We start from the raw sequence: 22,318 nt of genomic DNA, 5'->3' as shown, positions 1-22,318 counted from the left end.
GAGGCTTGAGGATCTGGATTCTTAAAAGCTGCCCGGAGGTCCTGATGTGCAGTCAGCACTGAGGGCCGCTGCCCACAGAGTAGACTCTCGATTCTGCAGCTTGGCACAGATCGACCATCACGATCAGTTTCCACTGACACCTTCAGCTCCTTCTGCATCAACTGTCCTCCTCTGCCACGTTCCCTACTCTGCAAGCATGCGGGATCTCTCACCAACACTCCCCCTCCCCTGTATTTGAAATGTTTTCCACTCTGGCAGGGATGCCTTTCTCTTATGGTCCATCCACTGGGCCCACTCCTACTCATCCCTCAATACTTCACTCATAATGACCTCCTCTATGAGGCCTTCCATAGCCTTTCTTCTTCTTATGCCTGTACTACTGAGGTCAAAAACACGGACCCTGGTGTGATATAAGAGTTGTTGGTATTACTGTCTCCTCCTTCAGTACAACTGTGAGCTTCTCTGGATGATGGACTCTGTCTTGTGCAGCATCATGTTCCCATTGGGTAGCCTGGTGCCTGACACAGTAGGTGCTTAACAAACGATTGCTGAGTGAATGAGTGGACATTTGGAGAGATGACCAAAGGGATGGTGGTCCTTGATGTATCCCTCAGGGGCGTTGAAGTCCTAGTGGAAATAAGGGCTGGAGACTTCTGTCTGGGTTCTCCGAGCACTGAGCCTGACCCGCACTCCCAGCTCCGCTTTTCAAGCCTCTTGGGAGAAAGCAGAGTCAGAGGGTAGGCTGGGATGGCACCTGCCTTCTGACTGTATCAGTCTTCAAACCTACCTCATGCTTAATGCGCTTGTCATTTTCATTTGGGGCTACAGGGTGTTTGAAAGCATTCCGTCTGTGAGTCATGAGAGGGTGTGCGTCTGTGTGTGGCATGTTTGCCCATTTGTCTGTCAGTTCAAATAAGTGAAAGGACTTTAAAAAGTTGAAGACGCTCCACAAATGTCAGATGCTATTACGTGTTGGCACATATGCTTACGAGGCTGGGGCTTGGCACTTTTTGGAAACAAGAGCTTCTCAAGTTGTACAAGGCTGGCTGGCTGCTGGGGGTAGACGGACTGTTCCAGGAGTAGGGCCTGCCCTCCATGGGCTTTCCCACTGATTGAGGGGAGGAAACACATTCTCATTTGACTTTGGGCATCGTAAGGGCAACGGTGTCTCAGGAGCTGTAAGGACACAAGAGCTCAAGGGGCCAGGCTATTCATACAAGACATCGCTGTGGGGCTGGGCTGCTTGCTTGTTCTGAAATTATGGGTCAGTTTGGGTGTAAAGAAAAGGGGGAGGCGGTTTTAAGTCAGAGGACCCTTCATGGACAGAGGACAGAGGAGGAACCATTCAGAAGAGGTCAACACAGTCCCCAGCCCGGCAAGGTGCTCCGGAAGGGTGGCTGGGGAGTAGGTGAGGGGGAGGGCAGAGAAGCCTCACGTGAGGGCTTCGGTTAGAGGTGGGGCTACTAGCTGTGAGCTGCTTAGTGTCAGCGTGGTTCGTGGTTCGTGGTTCGTGGTTCGTGTTCGTGGCTCTGGCCTGTGGACCACTGGCTTGCAGATTGGGAGTGTGACCCTGACTAGGAAAAAGGGAGGTGGGGGAGCACAAACTCTCCCCTCTGCTGGGGTACCCATGCCAAAGCCCTTGCTGGCGACCACGCTTAGACAAGAGTAGGGTCCTGTTTGCGCCTTTTCTCCTCGTTCCGCACTCTGTTTCATCTGCCATTTCCCAAACTTGGTCAAGTCCGAGTCAGTTGTTCAGAGTCAGGGCCTGTTCCGTGAGCTGGGCTCTGGGTGGGAACACAGGGCATCCTGTGGGGTCCCCAACAGGGAGGCTTTTCCGGAGGCCTGAGTCTTGCATGGCTGCTCCCCAGACATGGGCTCCCGACTGGGACAGAGCTGCACCAGGGCCGCTTACTGTCTGTGGGCCCTCGGACAAGCGATTTAAGTGCTGAGTCCCAGTTTTCCTCTTCTGTGAAATGGAGCTACGGGCCCTTCCCTATAGGATGTGGGGCGGATGGAAGGGAAGAGGTCTGTAAAGGGCAATCACAGCCCGCCCCTTGGCCAGCATGCCGAGGCTTGCCTTTCTTGCCTTTCTGCCTCGATTACGCTCCCTCCGTTAACACAGCACATTGCTCTTCAGTTTACAAAGCCCTTTGTTGCACTGACCTCACCTCCGACCCCCAGCGCTCTGCTCCAGGCTTGGAGCAGGATTTTCTTGGCTCCACTGTGATTGGCTACCCGGCAGGGGCTCCGGAGCCCAGGAGCAGGGCTTTCTGTTTCTGTCCATGGTGCTTCCCGCGGCACTGCTGGACGGCCCCCGTGGTGGCACGGTCTGGGCACTTTGAGGAGGCCCCTCCTCAGGCATCAGGAGCCCTGTCCTACAGGGCTGCAGCTGCCGAGTTCTAGATGCAGCAAGGCTGGTCCCTCCTCAGCACCGCTTGGCTCAGAGCTCACCTGGTATTGGACAGCAGTTCCCTAGGGAGTGGCGTCCCTCTGATTGCAGGACACAGGGTGGCAGTTGGTCCCCGACACCAGAACACTCAGTTCCTCATTGCCCCCCCCTCCACCCCATGGCCTCCTGAGCCAGTGCCCCCCCCTTCCTGATGCAGCCCGTGCAGGCTTCAACCTCCTCAGCTGCACTCACCAGCTCCACTCACCCCCTGCTGTGCCACGTGTTGCCAAGCTGGTCCTTAACCCTGAACGCCTGCATCTGAGTGTCGTGTTTCCCAGAGAAGCCGGGGCTCCCTGCAGTCAGGAGCAATTTCTCCTCTGTGCCCCTAATTCCCCCAGTGAGGGCCCAGCTTCCCCAGAGAAGAGGGGGGACTTGGTCATGGCACCAGCCTTCGAGGCATAGCCACGCCCAAGGAGAGGAAGGGCTGCGGGACCCTGTGTGTCTCCAGAAGCGCCTGTGCCCTCCCCTCTGCAAGGGCCCAGCTGGGCTAGTTCTGTGAGCAGCACACTCTTCCTCTCCCAAAGACGCAGCGAGGAGTGCAGCTAGGCTTTATAGGCCGCAGGTGTGGGGGATTAGCAGTGGCTTTGCCAGGAAGAAGGGATTTGGGATGGGCCCTCATTAGAGCCTCCAACTTCCTCCCCAATTTCTCTGGAATTTGTTCTTGATGTTTAAAATGCAAACTGACTTCTCAGCATATTCAAACTGGGCCAGGTCCTTGGCAACTGTCAAGGGGTGGAAACCACTGAATTGTTCTGAAGTGCTTCCCTTCATAGCAAGGCTTGGAGAACCTGGCAGGCAGGGGCAGGAAGCCAGTGTGGGGCATTTCCTCATTTGCTCTCCCGGGTGTCTTTTGACGAAGGCATGGGCCGCGATGGAAAAGCAGTGTTCGGATTTAGGAGTCAGGACCAGCCTCGCAGGCCTTCAAAGAGAGCGGCTTTATACATGGTTACGAAGTCCCCTCCGCACAACCCCTGGCCACCAGCCCAGCCTCCACCCGCTTTCCCTAGGCTGACCCTGTCTTCAGCATCACAGATGGCAGCAGGCCGAGGTGGCAGAGGCAACGAGGCTAGGACACTGGGGCCCCTTTCTCCCAGGCCCATACCTCCTTTGAACCCCGGGCTTTGGTAGGTCCAACGTGAGCCCCCTGCTGGGGTCTGAAGTGCTGGTTGTGCAGAGGAAGAAGGCTCAGGTGGTGGCTGCGGCGAGACAGCACCTGGGTAGTGAACCCTGTGCCCCTATTCAGACCCAGTTGCGGTGTCTTGGTTTTTTCAGATCAGCGAGATGCTTGGAGCAAGCATCAGGGCGTTGGAGGAATGGGGCACGTAGGTTTTGAAGGGGGCAAGGAGGGCAGTTCCCATCTGTGTCCTAAAGGGAGAGAGAGCGCGGGGCGGGGCACGGACGGTAGTGTGTGCGGCTGTGTGGGTCCGTCCTACAGTGCGTTAGCGGGAATGCACGTAGACGTGCTGGGGTTTGCTTCTCTGTCTCTGCAGGTCTCGAGTCTGGTGGTCTGAGGATCTGAATTCCGAGGGTGGGAGGGCTGGATGAGTCAGAACCTCGACTTGCCCAAACTTGCTTAGTCCGCCTTCCTTGAGGGTCTTCCGGACTATGTGTGCTTGAAGGGTTTTGGAGCCACTCTAAGTTTTGGCCGGTCACTGGTTTAAACCAGTCCTCGCCCCAGTGAGCTCATAGGGGAGCTGTTTCCTCGCACTCCTGGTGTTAAGAGTAGGGCCAGGGGTGAACGGGGGTGAACAAGAGGAGGGGCTGAGATAGATGAGAAAGGGTTCGGGGTGGGGGGAGCCTGTACCTGAGCATGGAGGCCAGATGGGAACAGAAGAGGGGAGGCTCACGGTAAAGGGGGACGGCGTCTGTGGAGACTCCTTTTCCAGAGAGCACCTCGGGCTTTGCTGCTGGAAGCAGAGTCATCAAGACTGGCCTTTGCTGTTGAAGGGAAATCGAAGACAAGTGTTAGAAGAGGGACCTGCATTCGCCCTGCACACGATTTACAGAGAGCTTTACTCATACGTGATCCTCTCGACAACCTGAGGGATGGACAGCCTTCGTCTTTTTTTTTTCTTTTTTAGACTTTAATGTCAAGAAGAAGAGGGAAACTGGCAGATTTGGTGGGCTTTCTGTAAAATTTCTAGATTTTAGGCAGGGCGTCCTAGAAAAAGGATTAGAGATGAGGACAGGCTGGTGGGAGATACACGGTGCAGTGTTCCAACCTCGTGGAACACGGAGTCCGAAGACAGCGGAGACGTTTGTCTCTCATATGGAAGAAAGAGCAAATGTCAAGAGTCTTAGGACAAAGATCTACTCCTTGGCCATGATGTGTTCGATGTAACTGGCCCTGGAGAATACATCACGGTGAGAAATGGGAACTTCAGAAAACTCAAGATGGAAAAGAGCCTTCGTTTGCATATGGTCTGAGTTAAGTGGCCACTGCCTGGCTGGAGAACAGAGGTGATTTTTATATTTCTCATTCTTCTTTTTTTTTTCCCCAAAATGTCCAAAATTTATTTATTTATTTATTTATTTATTTATTTATTTATTTACTTACTTATTTATTTTTATGAATTTATTTTTTTATTGGTGTTCGATTTGCCAACATATAGAATAACACCCAGTGCTCATCCCGTCAAGTGCCCCCCTCAGTGCCCGTCACCCAGTCACCCCCACCCCCCGCCCTCCTCCCCTTCCATCACCCCTGGTTCGTTTCCCAGAGTTCGGAGTCTCTCATGTTCTCATTCTTCTGAAAATTTCCTGCGGAGGAACCCAACCTTCCTAGATGGGGAAGGCGGTGTCTCTCAGGTGAGCCGAGGGAAGGAGGCCTTGGGAGTCCTGCACTCATTTTCCTAACATGAGCCTGGAAGAGGAAAGGCTGGCGGTCTCTCGGACCCGGACCAGGGGGTCTACACCCCTCTTCCTGGCTGGATCGACCTTCGTCCAGCTTTCTCCTCCCGCAGGCTCCTCCCTCTCCTCTCCGTCCATTGCGCGTGCCTGTGCTTCTCAGACTGACCCTTCTCTCCTCCCACCCCAGCTCTTCTTCCAAAGCCCTCGTGGCCGTGGCCAAGAGCTTGCCCTCTGTATGCTTCGCATGCCTGCTTCTCTCCTCCCTGGACGGCAAGAGCCCCAGAGGCAGCTGCTGCCCCTGCCCTGCCTTCTGCATCTCCCTCCACCTCCTCAGTCTTTCTCCTCCTGGTCTTCCCTTCTCCCTGCCCCTCCTCCCCCTCCCTCCCTCCAGGTCCTCGCTGGGGCCCTGCACTCATCCCCATAATCTTCTGAGGCTGGATGGGCTGGCAAAGTGGCCACAGGGACGCAGGACAGGTTGAAAAATGCTGACCTGTCACACCCGGGGGCAGCGAGGGTGTGTGTGTGGGGGGAGCTGTAAGTTTCTTGGGGATTAGGGGCAGTGTCCAGCCCTGCAGCCTGGCCCCTCTCCCAACTTGAGCTTATTTCAGGTGAGTAACCCTGGGAAAACAAAGGAATTTGGAAATTTGGGGTGATTACCAAGGTGTGTTATGAATTTTGGACTCAACTTCTTGCTGCCAGGCAAACGAAAGCTGATAATACCTCAATTAGTTGCTTGGCACCATAAGCCGGCCAAGCTCCTTGGCCCTATATAAGGGCCATCCCTAGCCCAGAACTTCAGAAGGTATCTGAGTTTCCTCTAGCCTTTCCATCCATCCATCCATCCATCCATCCATCCATCCATCCTTTGGAATACTTTGCTGTCCACCATGAGTCGCCAGGCCAGCCACAGCCAACAATCTTGCAGATCTTCCAGCGGGGGCGGCCGCCAGGGCTTCAGTGGCCGCTCAGCTGTGGTGTCGGGTCAGAGCCGGGTCGGCTCCACAAGGTCCTCCTCGACGTCCCGCTCAGGCAGGGGCAGTGGTGGGTCTGGTGCCTGTGCCATGATGGGAGGAGGTTTCGGTAGCAGGAGTCTCTACAACCTTGGAGGCAACAAGAAGATCTCCATCAGTGTGGCTGGAGGCAGCTCCCAGGCCAGAGGGTTTGGGGGCACCAGCAGGGGAGGTTTAGGAGGCAGTGATTTTGGAGGTGGCAGAAGAGGGATGGGTGGGGGCTTTGGTGGAAGGGCTGGGGGCTTTGGAGGAGGAGCTAGAGGCTTTGGAGGAGGAGCTGGGGGTTTTGGTGGAGGAGCTGGTGGCTTTGGAGGAGGAGCTGGGGGTTTTGGTGGAGGAGCTGGTGGCTTTGGAGGGGGAGCTGGAGGTTTTGGTGGAAGAGCTGGTGGCTTTGGTGGCCCTGGTGGCTTTGGTGGGCCTGGTGGTTTTGGTGGGCCTGGTGGTCCTGGTGGCTTCCCCGGGGGAATCCAGGAGGTGACTGTCAACCAGAGCCTCCTGCAGCCCCTGAATGTGGAGATCGACCCCCAGATCGGGCAAGTAAAGACCCAGGAACGGGAGCAGATCAAGACTCTCAACAACAAGTTTGCCTCCTTCATTGACAAGGTGAGCCCATCTTGGGACAGCTGGACAGTTAGCGAACCTGGCCTAACTGGGATGGTCTTCTCATTGTGAATCTGATGAGGAAGAACTTGTGGGTTCATCCTCTGTGCATGTCAGCAGGTGGTGTAACAGCAGATGACGGAAATATCTCAGTCCCCTATTGGATGGAGTTACTGCCCCCTCCACATGCCCCATCACTGTGGTTCGTCAGAGGCACTGCTGGGACTGGTCGTTGCTACCATGGATGTCCCCTCACTGTTGCCCTCTGACACCCGAGCCCAGAAGTCGCTCTCTATGCCAGGGGAACCGTGAGCTCCTTCCCTTTGAAGGAGAGGCTGACTCTGCCGAGGCTGGTTTTGTCTGAGAGAGGAGTTCACCTGCCATCAGCCTAAGGAGAGGGATGCACGGAGGTTTTGGGAGGTGGGATGGGTGAGGGGAGGGGTACCTCCTCCTTGGTGGTTCTCATAGGAAGACTTCATTGTGAGGAGCTGTGGGTGTTGAGGCCATTTGACACTTGTATACAAGTGCAGGTGTGCAAGCAAGGCTGAGATGTTTTCTAGGGATTTCTGTGCTTTGGGTATTCCATGCAAGGGCCACTATGATAATTTTTGTGGTCACCAGGGGGTAATTAGGTTTGGGTGGCGGCTAATTGAGCGTTTCAACCATACTGTTGAGTAGGATGTGGGGAAATCTCTTTGTGATCCTGGGACAGTATTAGGCCTTAAAGAGAGGATTTGTAGGGCTTCTCTGGAGTCCCATCACCCTACCTAAGTGTCCTGGGCAAAGCTGAAGGAGGAAAAACATCTTAACATTGGAATACCAGCCCTTTATATAGGTGAAACCCTTCAAAGTCAAGCGACCTGCCTGTTCCCAGCAGAAACCGGGGTGTCCAGAGAAAGTGTTCACAGGAAGGTAGACAGGGTGTGGCAGTGCTGTTCCTCCACAGAAGGTGGGTCCAGGAGGCGCTCTCAGCAGCAGCTCTCCTCATCCTTCAAGGAGGAGTCCTAGATCCTGGGTCCTGAGTGTCCAGTATAAGACCTGGCACAAGCTAGGTGCCCTGCAAGTGTTTGTTGAATGGCTGATTGATTGATATTTGTTCCACATGTTTCTGCAGTTGGCCTTGAACTTATGTGCAGAAATGTTTTGTAGCAAATGGAAGTTTGAGACACGTCTAGCTAGTGGTGCAGTGTAAACGCAGCTGAGTCCTACACTTAACCAGGCTTGACAGAGGGGGCTGGCTGACTCTGGGTGCATCTGGACCCTGTTCCTGGGTCAGGGGCTGCCTACATGCCATTTCCTCCGCAGTATTTGTTCTTTCCCACCTACGTGCAGTGGGCCCACCTGTACCCCAAACCTCCTTGCAGGGACTATGTCCACTCTAGGATGTTGGAATCTCCTATTTGTTAAATACTGAATGATTGAGGCATGAATGATGGAGGGATGGATGGATGAATTAATGAATGATATAGCAGGAAGATCATCGAGCGTAAGTGTCAGGAAACCTCAGTCCTGTTTTGTTACTGACTTGTGTGACCATGGTCATCTCTGGGTGCAGTTGGGCTCTGTCTCCCCCACATCATGCCAACCCCACTGTCCACATGGGGGTTACACTAAACTCTTGCAGCACTCAAAAAGCAGCCCTGCAGGAGAGACCAGGAACCACCAACCCCCCACCCCCCGGACCTTCTTTAGGGAAGTCACGAGCTGCCATGACTGGGGCTGGCCCCAGACAGCTCCTCGATGCTCTTCTCATTGGGCTGCAGGTGCGCTTCCTGGAGCAGCAGAACAAGGTCCTGGAGACCAAGTGGAGCCTCCTGCAGGAGCAGGGCTCCAGTTCTAATACCAACAACCACAACTTGGAGCCTTTTTTTGAGAACTACATCAGCAGCCTCAAGACTTTCCTGGATGGGCTCCATCTGGAGAAGGACAAGCTGCAGGGAGAGCTGAGGGGCATGGAGGAGACGGTGGAAGACTTCAAGAAGAGGTGCGTGCTGCCTGGGGTGATGCAGGGCTGGGGGGTGGGCAGGAAGGGCTAGAGAGTGGGAGGGGCAGGTGGCAGAGGGCCTGGGCTCTGGCTTAGCTCTGTTCCAGCTGGCTGAAGCTAATAGGGATTTATCCCATCCTAGAGAGGCTCACGGCTTGCTCGAGGCAGAGGCCCTTTTGAGGATTTCATGGAGGGGTACATACGTATAATATAACCTACACACGCTGAGGCTCATTCACGAACTCACGGACTCAGGAAACATCCTCTGTCCTTCCTGGCCTAGATTGCCTTCAAGTTCCCCTCCAAATAGGAATTTTATTTCCCCTGTCAAGAAGCCGCTCAGCGAGTAACAGCTTGCTGTGCCTCGGTCAAGCCCCATTCTGCTGCTTATGAGCCCTGTGATCTTGGGCAAGCACCTCGGCTTCTCTGTGCCTCAGTCTCCTCACTGTAAAATGGAGATAGTGGTGGTGCTGACCCTATTGGCTATAATGAGGATCGAATGAGTTAATACAAGTATAATTCCTAAGGCAGGACCTGGCACATTCTCCTCCTCCTCCTCCTTCTTTCTTCTTCTTCTTCTTCTTCTTCTTCTTCTTCTTCTTCTTCTTCTTCTTCTTCTTCTTCTTCTTTCTTCTTCTTCTTCTTCTGATTTTATTTAGGCGGTGGGGAGAGGGAGAATCAGGCCCCCGAGCCTGACTTAGGGCTTGATCCCAAGACCCCAGGATCATGATGTGAGCTGAAGGTAGACATTGAACTGACTGAGCCACCCAGGCGTCCCTAGGACCTGGCACATTCTTAGTGACCCATTACTCCAGTGCCCAGTAATTACCATCGCCATCGCTAAGTGGTACCTGGTGCCTAGTGGATGCTCAGTAAAGTCCGTTACATGAGCTCTCACCTGAAGGCTCACCCAGAAGGCTGTGCATTGCCGTGACACATGTTTTAAGCTAAACTGAGTCCATGTTACTTATGAGAAGTGCTCGGGGGCCGTGGGGACATCCCAGAGAAGGTGGATCAGCGAGGGACTCTTTCCCCCAGATATGAAGAGGAAATCAATAAGCGTACAGCTGCAGAGAACGACTTCGTACTCTTGAAGAAGGTGAGGCTCCCCCCCGCCCCCACCTCCCAGCCCAAAGCCCCACTAAGAGGAGTAGTTTGAAGGTTGAAGGGAAGTGCAAGTTTAGTCCTGCTAAGCTGAGGGTCTCCTGTAGGCCTAGTGGTTGAGTGCGGCGGCCAGAGAGGGAGCTCGCCGGGCAGGGCCTGAAGATTCCCGAGGCAGGCTAGAGGGCCTGCCAGACCTCGGCCGTGCCCCTTCCTGGTGGGCCCGTGGGGTTGATGAAGCTGATTAGGACTTGGGTTTTGATTAGAAAATGGACAAAGAGAAGAAATAGGGTTTTGTTTCTTCAGGAGTACGGTTCCAGGAGCTATTTAAAGAGAAGCTTTGAGTGTTGCAAATTTAGATTCTCCCTCAGACCCTCCTCACAAACCTTCCTCATGTGGGCCCAGGGTGGCGGTCCCAGCCCCGCTCACCCTGCCCCTCTCAGCCTTAGCCTCTTATGCTCCTCTCTGGCCTTGCTCCTTGCCAGGCCAGCCTGCCAGACAGTGGTTTAGTCCTGCTAGGACATGTCTGCCTCATTTCCCTTGAGTGGGAACTCCTGGGGGGCAGGTTCCCGACCCAGGGCTGAGCCAGCCCACGGGTTGGAGGGGATGGTGACGAAGCGATCCCCCAGGATGTCGATGCTACCTACATGACCAAAGTGGAACTGGAGGCCAAGGTGGAGAGTGTGACAGATGAGATCAACTTTTTGAAGGCCCTCTACGATGCCGTAAGTCTTCCCCTCACCTCAAGCCTCTGACCCACCTGCTTTCCACCCCCTGGGGAGGAAGGCACTCACCAGAGCTTCATCAGTAGGCACTTGAGTTACATCTGTGCTTCTGACAAGAGTGACCCCTTCCCACCGGGCCCTCAGTCAAACCCTACGCCTCCTGAGCTGGTGGCTCCCCATCTTCTGGTGTGCATCTGCTCAGGAACGGGCATGTCCGCCTGGCACTGCAGGAGCTGTCCCAGATGCAGTCAGACACCAGTGACACGTCCGTGGTCCTGTCCATGGACAACAACCGCTGCCTGGACCTGGACAGCATCATCGCCGAGGTCCGTGCCCAGTATGAGGCGATCGCCCAGAGGAGCAAGGCCGAGGCTGAGGCGCTGTACCAGACCAAGGTGGGTGACACCATCATGAGACTCTGGGGACTCTTGCTCCCCCATCAAGCTATCTGGGTGGCCCTTGCCTCTGAGTCATTCTCTTCTATATCTCCAGAATGGTGGTTCCCTCCCTGCCACACTGGTGTGGTCTCACCCACATGCATCTCCCTTCCTAACCTGTGAGCTCTGACTTTGCTCTAATTTGGTGCTTCTTAACAGGAGGGGAAGGCAGGATTTTCTCCCAGGAGACATATGGCAAAGTCTGCAGACAGTTTTGGTTTGTCACACCTGGGGTGGGGATGGGGGTGCTACTGCAGTCTAGCAGGTAGAGGCCGGAGATGCCACTAAACATCCTATAATGCACAACCCCATCGCCCAGCAAAAAATCATCCTGCCCAAAATGTCAGTAGCACCAAGGTCGAGAAATCCCTCTCTGCCTGCATTCCCTTTATTGCTTTCCATTTCCACTTCCATTTCTCCTCCACCAATCTGCACCTTGTTATGTGCTCTGATTCGATCACACCGAGGGATTGAAGCCAGTGTCTGGAAAAAAGTGGGGGGAGGGAGGAGGAGATTGAGCAAATGAACCCCAGACACCAAGAGTTCTGTCCCCCTCTTCCCATCCTAAATCTGAATGGGGCACACACTGGGCCATATATTGCTGACTCTTCCGGCTTTTCTGCCCAAGGAGGGGGCAGCCTGCTGGTTAAGAAGATGGTTCTAGCATCTGACATGTTTGCATTCAAGTTCCAGCACTTTCACACCATAGCTGGAGGAGTTTAGTCATGGGATGTAAGCAGTCTGTGTCTCAGTTTTCCCATCCTTCAAATGGAGATAATCATACCTTTCTCATCAGGTGGTTGTGAAGTATAATGAGGTAAAGCACAGGGCCCTGGTGTAAAGTGTCTGTTGCACAAACACAACTATCGTGCTAGAAGGCAGGTCCCCTGATGCAGGGGAGGAAGCACCTGGTGACCTTGGCCAAGTCACATGTCTGTGTTTTGGTGCTTCTATCTGTGACCTGAAGCGTTGGGTTGGGGGGTCCGTAAGGCCCCGCTGGCTTTCTGAAGGGTGACTCTTTTCCTGGACACAGTTGGGGGAGCTGCAGACCACGGCCGGCAGACACGGGGATGACCTGAAGAGTATCAAGAGTGAAATCTCGGAGCTCAACAGGATGATCCAGAAGCTGCGGGCCGAGATCGAGAGCATCAAGAAGCAGGTGGGAAAAGGAGGAAGAGCATGTGTCTGAGACCGTGGGCTTACGCCTGCACCATAAAACTCAGCGCTCAGCACTTACTGCAGTGAAATCATGTCCTGGACGCACGCATGCTAGGATTGAGCAGGTGCAGTTCTGGGCTGGGCGCTGAGCACAGGTCCTGGCCCCCCGGGAGTCTGGTGGCTGACGTGGGTCAGGAATACTGAATACTGCGGCGAGATTAGGGAGGTCGGGGAAAGCAGGTGATTGTGTGAACACTGAATTGGGAGAGTAGCCTAGGAAGCCCACGTGTCGATGGGCTAGGGCAGAGGAAAAGTTTCCCTGATGATTCAGGAAGACTTCCTGGAGGAGGGAGGTCTTCAGAAGATGCTCAGTCTCTCACCATGAAAGGTGAGAAAGGTGAAGGAAGAGTCTGACCCCTCATGAGCCTGGGCTAGATCCTTGAGGCCAGGTGTCGCTAATCCCACTCCTTCAGGTACTGGGACCTAGATGGAGGCGCAGGCTTTAGCCTCTGTGGGCCGCGGCTTCCTCATTTGCCCCATATCAGGTGACCCAGGTGCCATGTAGGCACCAAGCACACAGGGCAGGCCCTCAGTATACGAATCTAAATTGGACTCCTGGCCCTCCCCGCCCGCCCCCCCAGAATGCCAACCTGCAGACGGCCATCGCTGATGCAGAGCAGCGTGGGGAGCTGACCCTCAAAGATGCCAATGCCAAGCTTCAGGACCTTAAGGCCGCCCTGCAGCAGGCCAAGGAGGACCTGGCCCGGCTGCTGCGCGAGTACCAGGAGCTCATGAACGTCAAGTTGGCCCTGGACATCGAAATCGCCACCTACCAGACCCTCCTGGAGGGCGAGGAGTGCAGGTTAGTGGGAGTCCCTGCGGTTCCCAAGAGCCCAGAGGCCTGGTGGCTTTCCTGCCTGAGCCTGCCGCCAAGGGGTGCGTGCGTGTGCTCAGCGCTGGAGGAGGCCGTGAGCCCTTGGCAGGCCCAGCCCCTTTCTCTTCAGGCCGCAAGCTGCCAGGCCTGCAGGAGAGCTGCGCTCCTGTGCAGCAGCCTCACACCAGAGCCTCGTCTTGGACGGGCTTCCCCACCTTTCTCGTCTCGTGTTTCAGCTGCAAAACACATGTCTGCAAAGAGCAGTCCTGGCAGGAATCTTATTTCTAGGGCATTTCTTTCTCATTGCCCTAAGTGCAGGTTTCTGTAGAGTAGGCTCCTGCAGCCTGGCCCCTGGTACCCCCTGGGTACGGGCCCCTGGCCCACGTGAATTCAAATAGTATTTACTGAATCAAGACGATTCTGAGGAGTGGTAGGAGGATGGGTACTGGGGTGTGCTCCTTGGCGGTTCCTCTGTAGAATGCTAGTGGAAAGGCACGAATTGACCCAGAAAAAAGACTGCACGCCATGATTCTTCGAGCACCTATCCACCTTACTTATTGTCACCGTCAGTGGCTGCTGACCTGGCAAAGTGCCCCTGGGGAAGGGAGGAGCTGTACAGGTCACTGACGCTGGGGTCTGGTCCTCCTGCAGGATGTCTGGAGAGTGCCCCAGCTCCGTGAGCATCGGTGAGAACCGGGGCCTTTCTCTGGGATGGGGTTGGAGACTGTTTCTCAAATCACTGGCCAGCGCTGGTGTGAGATCATCCTAGCGGGGCTGGGATGGACTCATGGGTGGCAGCTGGGTGACCCAGTGGCCCTGAGTCCTAGAGCGGCCAACCTCCTTCCCCTGCAGGCCGCAGGCCCTCACCACCCTGGGCCACCCTGGGCCACCCTGGGCGGAGTCTCTGGGCGGGACTCCGGGGGAGACCAGAGGGCAGGGGGGTGGCCCCGGGGACTGTAGGCCGCCCCGCAGGCTCCCTGACCCCACATGCCCTTTGCAGAGATGGTGCACAACAGCAGCAGTGGCGGCAGCAGCAGCAGCAGCGGCAGAGCCCTGGGGGGCGGCGCCCTGGGAGGGGGCGCCTTGGGGGGAGGAGCTGGGGCCCGCGGGGGCCTGGGGGGCTCGGTGGTACGCGGGGGCTTCTCAGGTTCTGGGGGCTCATGTGCTGTCAGCGGCGGCGGCAGCAACAGCTCAGGCCGCATCTCTCAAAGCTCTTCCCAGAGCCAGCGGTCCCACCACGAATTCTGAACGGGGAGCCCCAGGTGTCCCCAGGACCCCTTCACCTGCCCGCACACCCCCACTCCACGTGCTACTCCACACCCCATGGGGCCCTTTCCCAGCACATCTTCTGATCTGTGCCCTGGAGCCCCACCCCCTTCCAGGTGACTGGTGCCGCAGCCCAAAATTTGCTGGGAAGAGAATTGGGTTGAACAGCCATCTGTCCCCACAAGGCGATAGGGCAGGGCTCAGGAGCTAGGCTGCTCCATCACCTCGCCCCACAGGTGCCCTGGCTCCAGCCCCACACCCCACAGCCTTATGGGAAAGCCCCTGCATGCACCCCTCTCCCCATCTTTTAGTCGGGGACCCCTCGGCCCTCACTTCCTTCTGGTGCTCGGGTTTCCCATGAGTGGTACTTGTCCCTTTTTGATTCCAAGAGAAGAACTCTCTGTTCTCTATCTTCAATAAACTGCATTGTGTTTCAGACACGGTGGTAGATTTTTCATTCTGGATTCATTCCATGGTCACTGTTTCTAATGTCCACGCCGGTGGGTCATGGCTGTGTCTTTCCCACAGAGAGTTCTGGGCTGAGCCTGGAGGGAGACTCTAGCGAGGAATTTCCAGGGCTCCCAGGCAAGAGAGGCAGGCCTTCCAGGTGGAATGGATGATACAGATCGACTTCCTTTAAGATTTGAATTCATAAAACTTTCATTATGTTTGAAAAAAAGTTCTAGGCCAGACTTCCTTGCTTTTCGGTCATTCCAAGTATGTCTGAAATTGTCCATTAGTTGCAGCTAATTGTAATCCACCGAGTTGCTGGGAGACAAATATTTTCAAAAAGCAATTATAAAAATTCAAATACTCTATAGCAAAAATTCATATATATGCCGAGGGTTATATTTCATCGTGTTTGATATGATGCAGGGTGAAGCCTTCTGATATGAAGAGTTATGAGAGCTGACAAAGAACTCAGAATGGCCTCATGACAGGTCACTCCCCACCCCTGCCCCGGACACAGCAGCCCCCTCGAGGCAGACCCAGGGGTACTTGGATAGAACACAGGTTTAGTGCAGGGCCAGGGCGGCCCCTCTCAAACCAGGGACATATAGGTGGGAGAAGCACAATAAAAGGTGAACAAGCATATGCGTACGTGCATGCGTGCCTTCTTCATAAATCATGGTCCTCATTAGCCTAAAGGACTGACAAAGGATGTCAGATAAACAGAAGACACACCTTAGAGTGATCACAGAAACTCTTAGCTACGTAAACACACAACTGCGACGGAGCCAAATGCTCACCAGGCTAGATAAACACAACACACAGCTGCAGCTTGGACAGAGAATGTTCTAGATCTAGAGCGAAAGTTTGCCTGGAACAGCCAGAGCAGACAGAGAGGGAACTGTAGGGCCTGTCCCATTGCAGCCCGTCCTCATGGGCCTGCAGCCTCAGCTCTCAAAAGCAAACCCACTGTTGGCCCCCCGCCCCCTGCAACGGGCCGGTGAGAGCGGCCTGGAGAGACGTGCCTTCAGCCTTGTGGCTTGTTGCAAACTTGCAAAAATTGCCATGTTCCTTTAAATAGGACGATTAAAGAGGAAAGCTTTCTGCGTCTTTCAAATGACTTACAAAATATCACAGGACCATGTTTTCTTGCTCACGGTGCCATTCCGATTGGTCAAGGGAAGCTGCGTGGAAAACACAGTTTGGTTCATAGAAATTTGCTTATATTGTGCAGCTATGGAATCTTGGTTAGGACCGATGGCCTCTTAGGATTTGCCTGGCGCTCTGCTAGCAACTTTTTTTTTAAAAAAAGATTTTATTTATTTATTCATGAGAGACACACAGAGAGAGAGAGAGAGGCAGAGACACAGGAGGAAGGAGAAGCAGGCTCCATGCAGGGAGCCCGACGTGGGACTCGATCCCAGGACTCCAGGATCATGCTCTGGGCTGAAGGCAGGTGCTCAACCGCTGAGCCACCCAGGGATCCCTGCTAGCAGTTTTTTTTACGAATGAACTCATTTAATCTCCACAGAGGCGGGCAGTGTTATTATCTCCACTTTACAAATAAGGAAACTGAGGCACAGAGCGAGTAAGTGGGGGAGCCGGGATTCGAGCTCAGCAGCCTAGCTCCAGCGCATCCTGAAACTCCCTCTGCCAAGCGGGAAGTAACACAGCACAGCGGGGACTTCTCAGGCTTGGAGGCAGCCGCCCTGGTGCCTGGTGTGATCCGGGCTTCCCGCTGGCGAGTCAGGTCACTGCTGGCAAGCCGCCTGGCACCTCCCCCCGCGCTCAGTCTCATCAATAAAATGAGTTTGTTCGGGTTGAATGACGTCATCTGTTTAACTCCTGGCATGCTGTGAGAGCTCAGTAAAGGGCCATTACTATTTACGGACAACGTTTCAGGAGCGCACTGTTCGTTGGAGGAGGGATGGTGATAGATTGTTAATTCCTTCCGTTTGTGTCTCTCCCACCACGGGCAAGGTGAGACGTGATCTGGGAGTTTCCCACAGGTCTCATTCCCCCCCCCCCCATCCCCCATGGATTTGTGATTCTGGTTCCCACCGCGCCACTACCTAGCCCTATGACCTTGAGTGTCTCCCATTTTCCCCTTTAGCCCAGCATGTAGAAGGATCCTCTGCCAGACAACCCCAGGCCCCTACTGGGGACTCCAAGTTTCTCTTGGGAGTCAACCCCAGTCTCACCCACAGCCTTATTTTCCTTTGGGCCTACACCCGTGCAGCTGCTCCCTTTGCCCCCGAGACAAGAGAGTTGCAGCTTCATGAATGGCTGTACAAATAGTCATGACTTCCAACGTGCCGGATGGAAGAGCAGGAGCTTCATGTGCCTGGAACAATATTATCTCTGGGCCTTGGCCATGAGAAAGTGCAGGGCTGCTGAGACCTCGCGAGGGCTTGTGGGCCCGGAGCACCTGTTAGGTTTTACGAGGAAAAGAGACACTGCTCGATCCTGAGTTTCCAGGGGGGCCCTGGGATTCTAGTCAAAGGGATAGCGGAGGTGGGGGTCCTGGCTGACCTGGGGCCTGAGGAGAAGCTTGAAGGCTTAGATGTTGCCCCAGATGCCCACCGTAACCCAGAAGTCGGGAGTCCCTAGGGACTCGGGGATCACGCAGACGCTCAACCGTTGAGACCCCCGGGCGTCCCTCTAGCAGTTTTTTTTTTACAAATGAACTCATTTAATCTCCACAGAGGTGGGCAGTGCTATTATCTCTTCTTTACAAATAAGGAAACTGAGGCATGGAGAGATTAAGTGGGGGAGCCAGGATTCGGAGCTGGTCCTGTGTGCAGCCCCAACCTCTCACCCCTGCAAGCAGGGCCTGCTAGATTTTGGAGGTGAGGTGGGGCTCCCCTATGTCCCTGTCCCCCAGGCTGCAGGAGCACGGAGGCTGTGGGAATTCTTCAAAGGCTCATGTTCTTCTTGGATTGGGAGGGAGGGCTCCCAAACTCTGGTTCTCTGCACCCCCAATTTCCCCTGTAACCTTGACTAAGTCCTTGCTGTCTTTGTAGCCATTTCCTTCTTGTAAAATGAAGGCTCTGGCTGGCGGCCTCTGTCGCCCATCCGGGTCTGACATTCCCATGTAGGGGGAAGAGTGATCTGAGGACGTGGAGGCCAAGGCCAGGGGCTTCCATCCAGTCCCAGGACACTGCGCGCCTGCCTTCGCTCCCTGTCCCGTCATTGCCTTCCTGTGCTGCCCAGGGGGTTCCAAATCCCATTTTAGGGAGATTAAGGGCCTGGGTACCTGCACTCCTTCCTGGCAGGGCTGGTGCCTCCCTTTCTCGGTCCCCACACCCCTGCTGTACTTCTGTGCTGTTGCTGATACCCGCCTCCAGGCCTGGGAGCTGCAGGCTGAGATGGGGAGCAGATCTGCAGGGGCTGCTCCTGCCAGTCACACCAGCTGATCCTCCTGAACCCTGCCTCCCGCTGCTGCCCGAGACTGTGATCGGGTGGCTGATAAGTGCGCTGGGCCTCACCCTCTTGGCAGCTCTGGGTTTCAGTACCTGGGAGTCAAACAGGGCAAGGTGAAGCCCTCAACTGACTTGCCCCTTTCCTTTAAGGAGAGCACTGGGGGCAGGTGGGCGGAGTGTGGAGGGGACGACGGGGCACCTCTTCCACCAGAGACCCCACCTCTTCTGCAATACACGGGGGTTCTGGAGTGGGGGTGCTTGCCGTCCAAATCTCCATGCCAGCATTTTCATCTGCGTGTTCTTGAGCAAGTTACTCGATCTCTCCAAGTCTCCTTTACCCCACCTGTAAAATGCAGGTTATTATCAGAAGGACTTCCTCAAAAGGCTGATTTTTGGGTTGAGACTCTCCACGTCTCAACCTAGCAGCGCGGCCCACTGAAAGCGCTCCATTAGCAGTTAACTATTAGGATGATGGTCAGTATTATTCTTTGGTTCTGAATAGACTCTCAAGAGGCCATTTCATTGGTTCTACTGCTTCCTCCAGGCCAGTGATTCCCAAACTGCTCATTAAAACCCTCTGGGACCTTGAAAAAATTCCAGAGCCCAGGCTACACTCCAGACTGGTGAAATCCCGGTCTAGGGTGAGGGGACCTGGGGGAGGCACAGGCAACAGTGGTCGTTGAAGCTCTGCAGGGGAACCCCAACGTGTAGCAAGTTCAGCCACCACTGCTCTTTGTCATCCAACCAACTGGTTAAGGGGTGTCCTTTAGGGATAGCAATTTGTCATAATTTAATAATTCCCCATATTCAGCACAAGGGTAAATATAAACCCTGGTGAGCTTCCTATTTATTTAGTTGGTGGGAGAGACGCATGTGGAAGGGTTAATTATGTGCAATCTTCACGACAGGGGTTGAAAGTGAGCGGTGCAAGAGAGCACTGTTGCGGGTGAGAGAGGGGTGGGCTCACAGGCTCTGGGGTGCTCAGGGAGGGCTGCATGAGGAACCCTCCCTGCACGACTCTTTGGAATTTCCAACATGCTCTTCTATGTTTGATCTTAGCTGCTTATTATAATCACCCTGTGAATCTGGTATTATTATCCTTTTTTTTTTTTTTTTTTTTACAGACCAGGGAAGTGAGGTTCAAGGAGTTAAGAACTTGTCCAAGTCATGGGGCCGGGAAGGGTGGAGCCAGGATTCAAAGCTGAACCCAAGGATCTTTTTCCCACACCCCTGCTCCCTCCTGCCTGGGACCTACCATCCCTTCTTCATATACCCTCTGTTCTCTCTACATCTTCTATCTGCCTCTACCTGACCCAGAATCCTTGCCTTCAGGTACCCCTCTTACACGGGCCCATCCCAATCCCTAGTTCCACTCTCCTTTCCTTCCTCTGACTCCCCTGGTCTTCTCATTATGTCTCCCATGGCCAGGGGCTGAGCCTTGGCTTCCCTCTCCTACCGAGAGCCCCCACGGGGGTGTGGGGGGGTTAGGGTCAGGACTAGGGCTGTGTAGACCTAATTCTGAGATGCCAGAACTAGGGTGGCAACTGTCCTGACTTACCTGGGACTAACCTGGTTCATGCACTAAAAGTCCAGGCAAAGTGGAACCCGTGGTCATTTTACCAGGATCCGAGAGTAACTGCATCTATGCTTGTTTAGTGTATTATAGTGTTCTGTGCTTTTTCACATGCCTTATAGCATCGAGAAGTTTCCTCGAGAAAGAATCGCTCTGATTCCTTTAAGGACCTGAGGCTCTGGAGTTAGTGAGTTGCCTAAGGTCACAGGCTAGTAGAAGCAGGGCTGGAAGCTGAAACCAGTTTCTGTGACTGAATTTCAGGCTCACTCTCTGTCTCACAAGGCCTCCTGGAGACGGTGCACTGAAACAGTTGCCGAGCAGGTAAGGCGTGGAGGCCCCGAAGCTGCCCACGGAGCCCCTCCCAGCCTACGGGGCCTTCTCCTCACTGAGGCTCCCCGACACCTCTCTTGTTCTTTCCCACCACCTGCCTTGCCCACCTCTGCGGTTGTTGGTAGCTGTGGTTTCAGCTCCAACTTTTGCAAAAATATTTACTTATTGCATAAATACAAAGGACAAGGACATTTAAAATGCTAGGGAAAAACCCCCTCCTGTAATCCTTAATAAGTTGATGCAGTTTTTTGCTACTTTTTAAGCCTCCCTTCTGTGCATTCTTAATTTTCATGAGTTCATAGGCCAGACACCCGTGTATTTAGCTTTCTTCATTTAATGTTGTATCATAAGTGCCTTCACCAATGCTTTATCTTTTCCTTGAAGATAATTTTAAATAACTGAATCTGGGCAGGCAAGCATTTACCATTTCTCTCTTTTTTTTTAAATAAATTTATTGTTTATTGGTGTTCAATTTGTCAACATATAGAATAACACCCAGTGCTCATCCCCTCAAGTGCCCCCCTCAATGCCTGTCACCCAGTCACCCCCACCCCCGCCCACCTCCCTCCCACCTCCCTCTCTACCACCCCTAGTTCGTTTCCCAGAGTTAGGAGTCTTTTATCTTCTGTCTCCCTTTCTGAGAGTTCCCACTTATTTTTTCTCCTTTCCCCTTTATTCCCTTTCACTATTTTTTATATTCCCCCAATGAATGAGACCATATAATGTTTGTCGTTCTCCGATTGACTTATTTCACTCAGCATCATACCCTCCAGTTCCATCCATGTCGAAGCAAATGGTGCATTTACCATTTTTCTAAGTCTGGACATTTAAGGCTATTTCCCCCACATTTTAAGATAATAATAATAATAATAATTATTATTATTATTATTAAGTTTTGGGTGAAAGCCACAATCTGTTTGAGTCCAGAGGGAAACATACATTTTTGTTGGCTGATGCTGATGTGCATCGAATGAGCTTCATTCCATGCTTGCTGGCGATGCTTTCCAGAATGTGGGTCCATACACCTGTGCTGGTCCATGGGCACTTTGTTACAGGTTTGAGAAGAGATAAATACAGAATTTGAGAATAACCACTTGGAAATGTAATTAATTTTTTCCCTTTTAACAAGAGAACAATTTTATATCTATTGAATCAAAAAATAAAAATTGAGGCTTGTGTATTGTATATCTTTTAAAAATCTCCTTTTAAGGGAAATTTTTAAAACTTTTATTTTACAGGCATCCCAGGCGGCTCAGCGGTTTAGCGCTGCCTTCAGCCCAGGGCCTGATCCTGGAGACCCAGGATCAAGCCCCACGTCGGGCTCCCTCCATGGAGCCTGCTTCTCCCTCTGCCTGTGTCTCTGCCTCTCTCTCTCTCTCTCTCTGTGTGTGTCTCTCTCACGAATAAATAAGCAAAATCTTAAAAAAAAAATTTTATTGGGATCCCTGGGTGGCGCAGCGGTTTGGCGCCTGCCTTTGGCCCAGGGCACGATCCTGGAGACCCGGGATCGAATCCCACATCGGGCTCCCGGTGAATGGAGCCTGCTTCTCCCTCTGCCTATGTCTCTGCCTCTCTCTCTCTCTCTCTGTGACTATCATAAAAAAAATATTTTATAAAAACATCGGTCTAAAATACATTGGAAATTAAAAAAAAAAGAGATTTTACGATAGTTTGCCTTTTGGTCTAGAAGACTATGTTCGGTCCTGGTGGATGCCCAATGCATCTGAAACCACAGCTCTTCAGTGCTACAGGTCCTCATCTGCTTTGTAGAGGAGGAGCCCGAGGCACATAGAGCAGCACAAGATGCACCCAGCAAAATGTGAACAGTCTTGGGCTGAGTCCCCTAGCTTTCACTTGCACTCAATGACCACAATATCATATTTTCATGTGATTAAAACTTGGGGTGCGCATAGTGGTGATAAATAATAACAGGGCGAAGAAGCAGGGGGAGGGGAGCCCAGAACAAAACTTTCATCCGACCAGGGTAATTCTATGGCAGTAGGTGTCTCCACCTGTGTCCCAGCTGTGAGCACAAGGCAGTTAGACAACCCCTAGCATCGCCCCAGATCTCCTGGTCACACCCCTAGAC

At 53.5% G+C, this 22,318-nt stretch overlaps 1 protein-coding gene across 1 annotated transcript; it reads left to right on the top strand.

Annotated features, from left to right (window-relative positions):
* The first annotated feature begins 6,186 nt into the window (after nt 1-6,186).
* LOC129517255 (keratin, type II cytoskeletal 3-like) lies at nt 6,187-14,436 on the top strand. The gene is made up of 9 exons (XM_055336928.1): nt 6,187-6,912; nt 8,673-8,893; nt 9,932-9,992; nt 10,624-10,719; nt 10,950-11,114; nt 12,190-12,315; nt 12,956-13,176; nt 13,840-13,874; nt 14,189-14,436. Exons 1-9 carry the CDS (start codon nt 6,187-6,189, stop codon nt 14,434-14,436), a joined length of 1,899 nt encoding a protein of 632 aa, XP_055192903.1.
* Nucleotides 14,437-22,318: the final 7,882 nt, after the last annotated feature.

This window comes from Nyctereutes procyonoides, unplaced genomic scaffold, assembly GCF_905146905.1.
Source record: "Nyctereutes procyonoides isolate TBG_1078 unplaced genomic scaffold, NYPRO_anot_genome, whole genome shotgun sequence".
Classification (NCBI taxonomy): Eukaryota; Metazoa; Chordata; class Mammalia; order Carnivora; family Canidae; genus Nyctereutes; species Nyctereutes procyonoides.
This window is presented reverse-complemented; position numbering and strand designations above follow the sequence as displayed.

Bases quoted from the DNA above. Each gene is read 5' to 3' on its own strand.
- LOC129517255 (XM_055336928.1), top strand. From the start codon at position 6,187: ATGAGTCGCCAGGCCAGCCACAGCCAACAATCTTGCAGATCTTCCAGC. The intron at 9,993-10,623 runs GTGAGGCTCCCC...GCGATCCCCCAG, and splicing joins ACTTCGTACTCTTGAAGAAG to GATGTCGATGCTACCTACAT. The intron at 11,115-12,189 runs GTGGGTGACACC...TCCTGGACACAG, and splicing joins AGGCGCTGTACCAGACCAAG to TTGGGGGAGCTGCAGACCAC.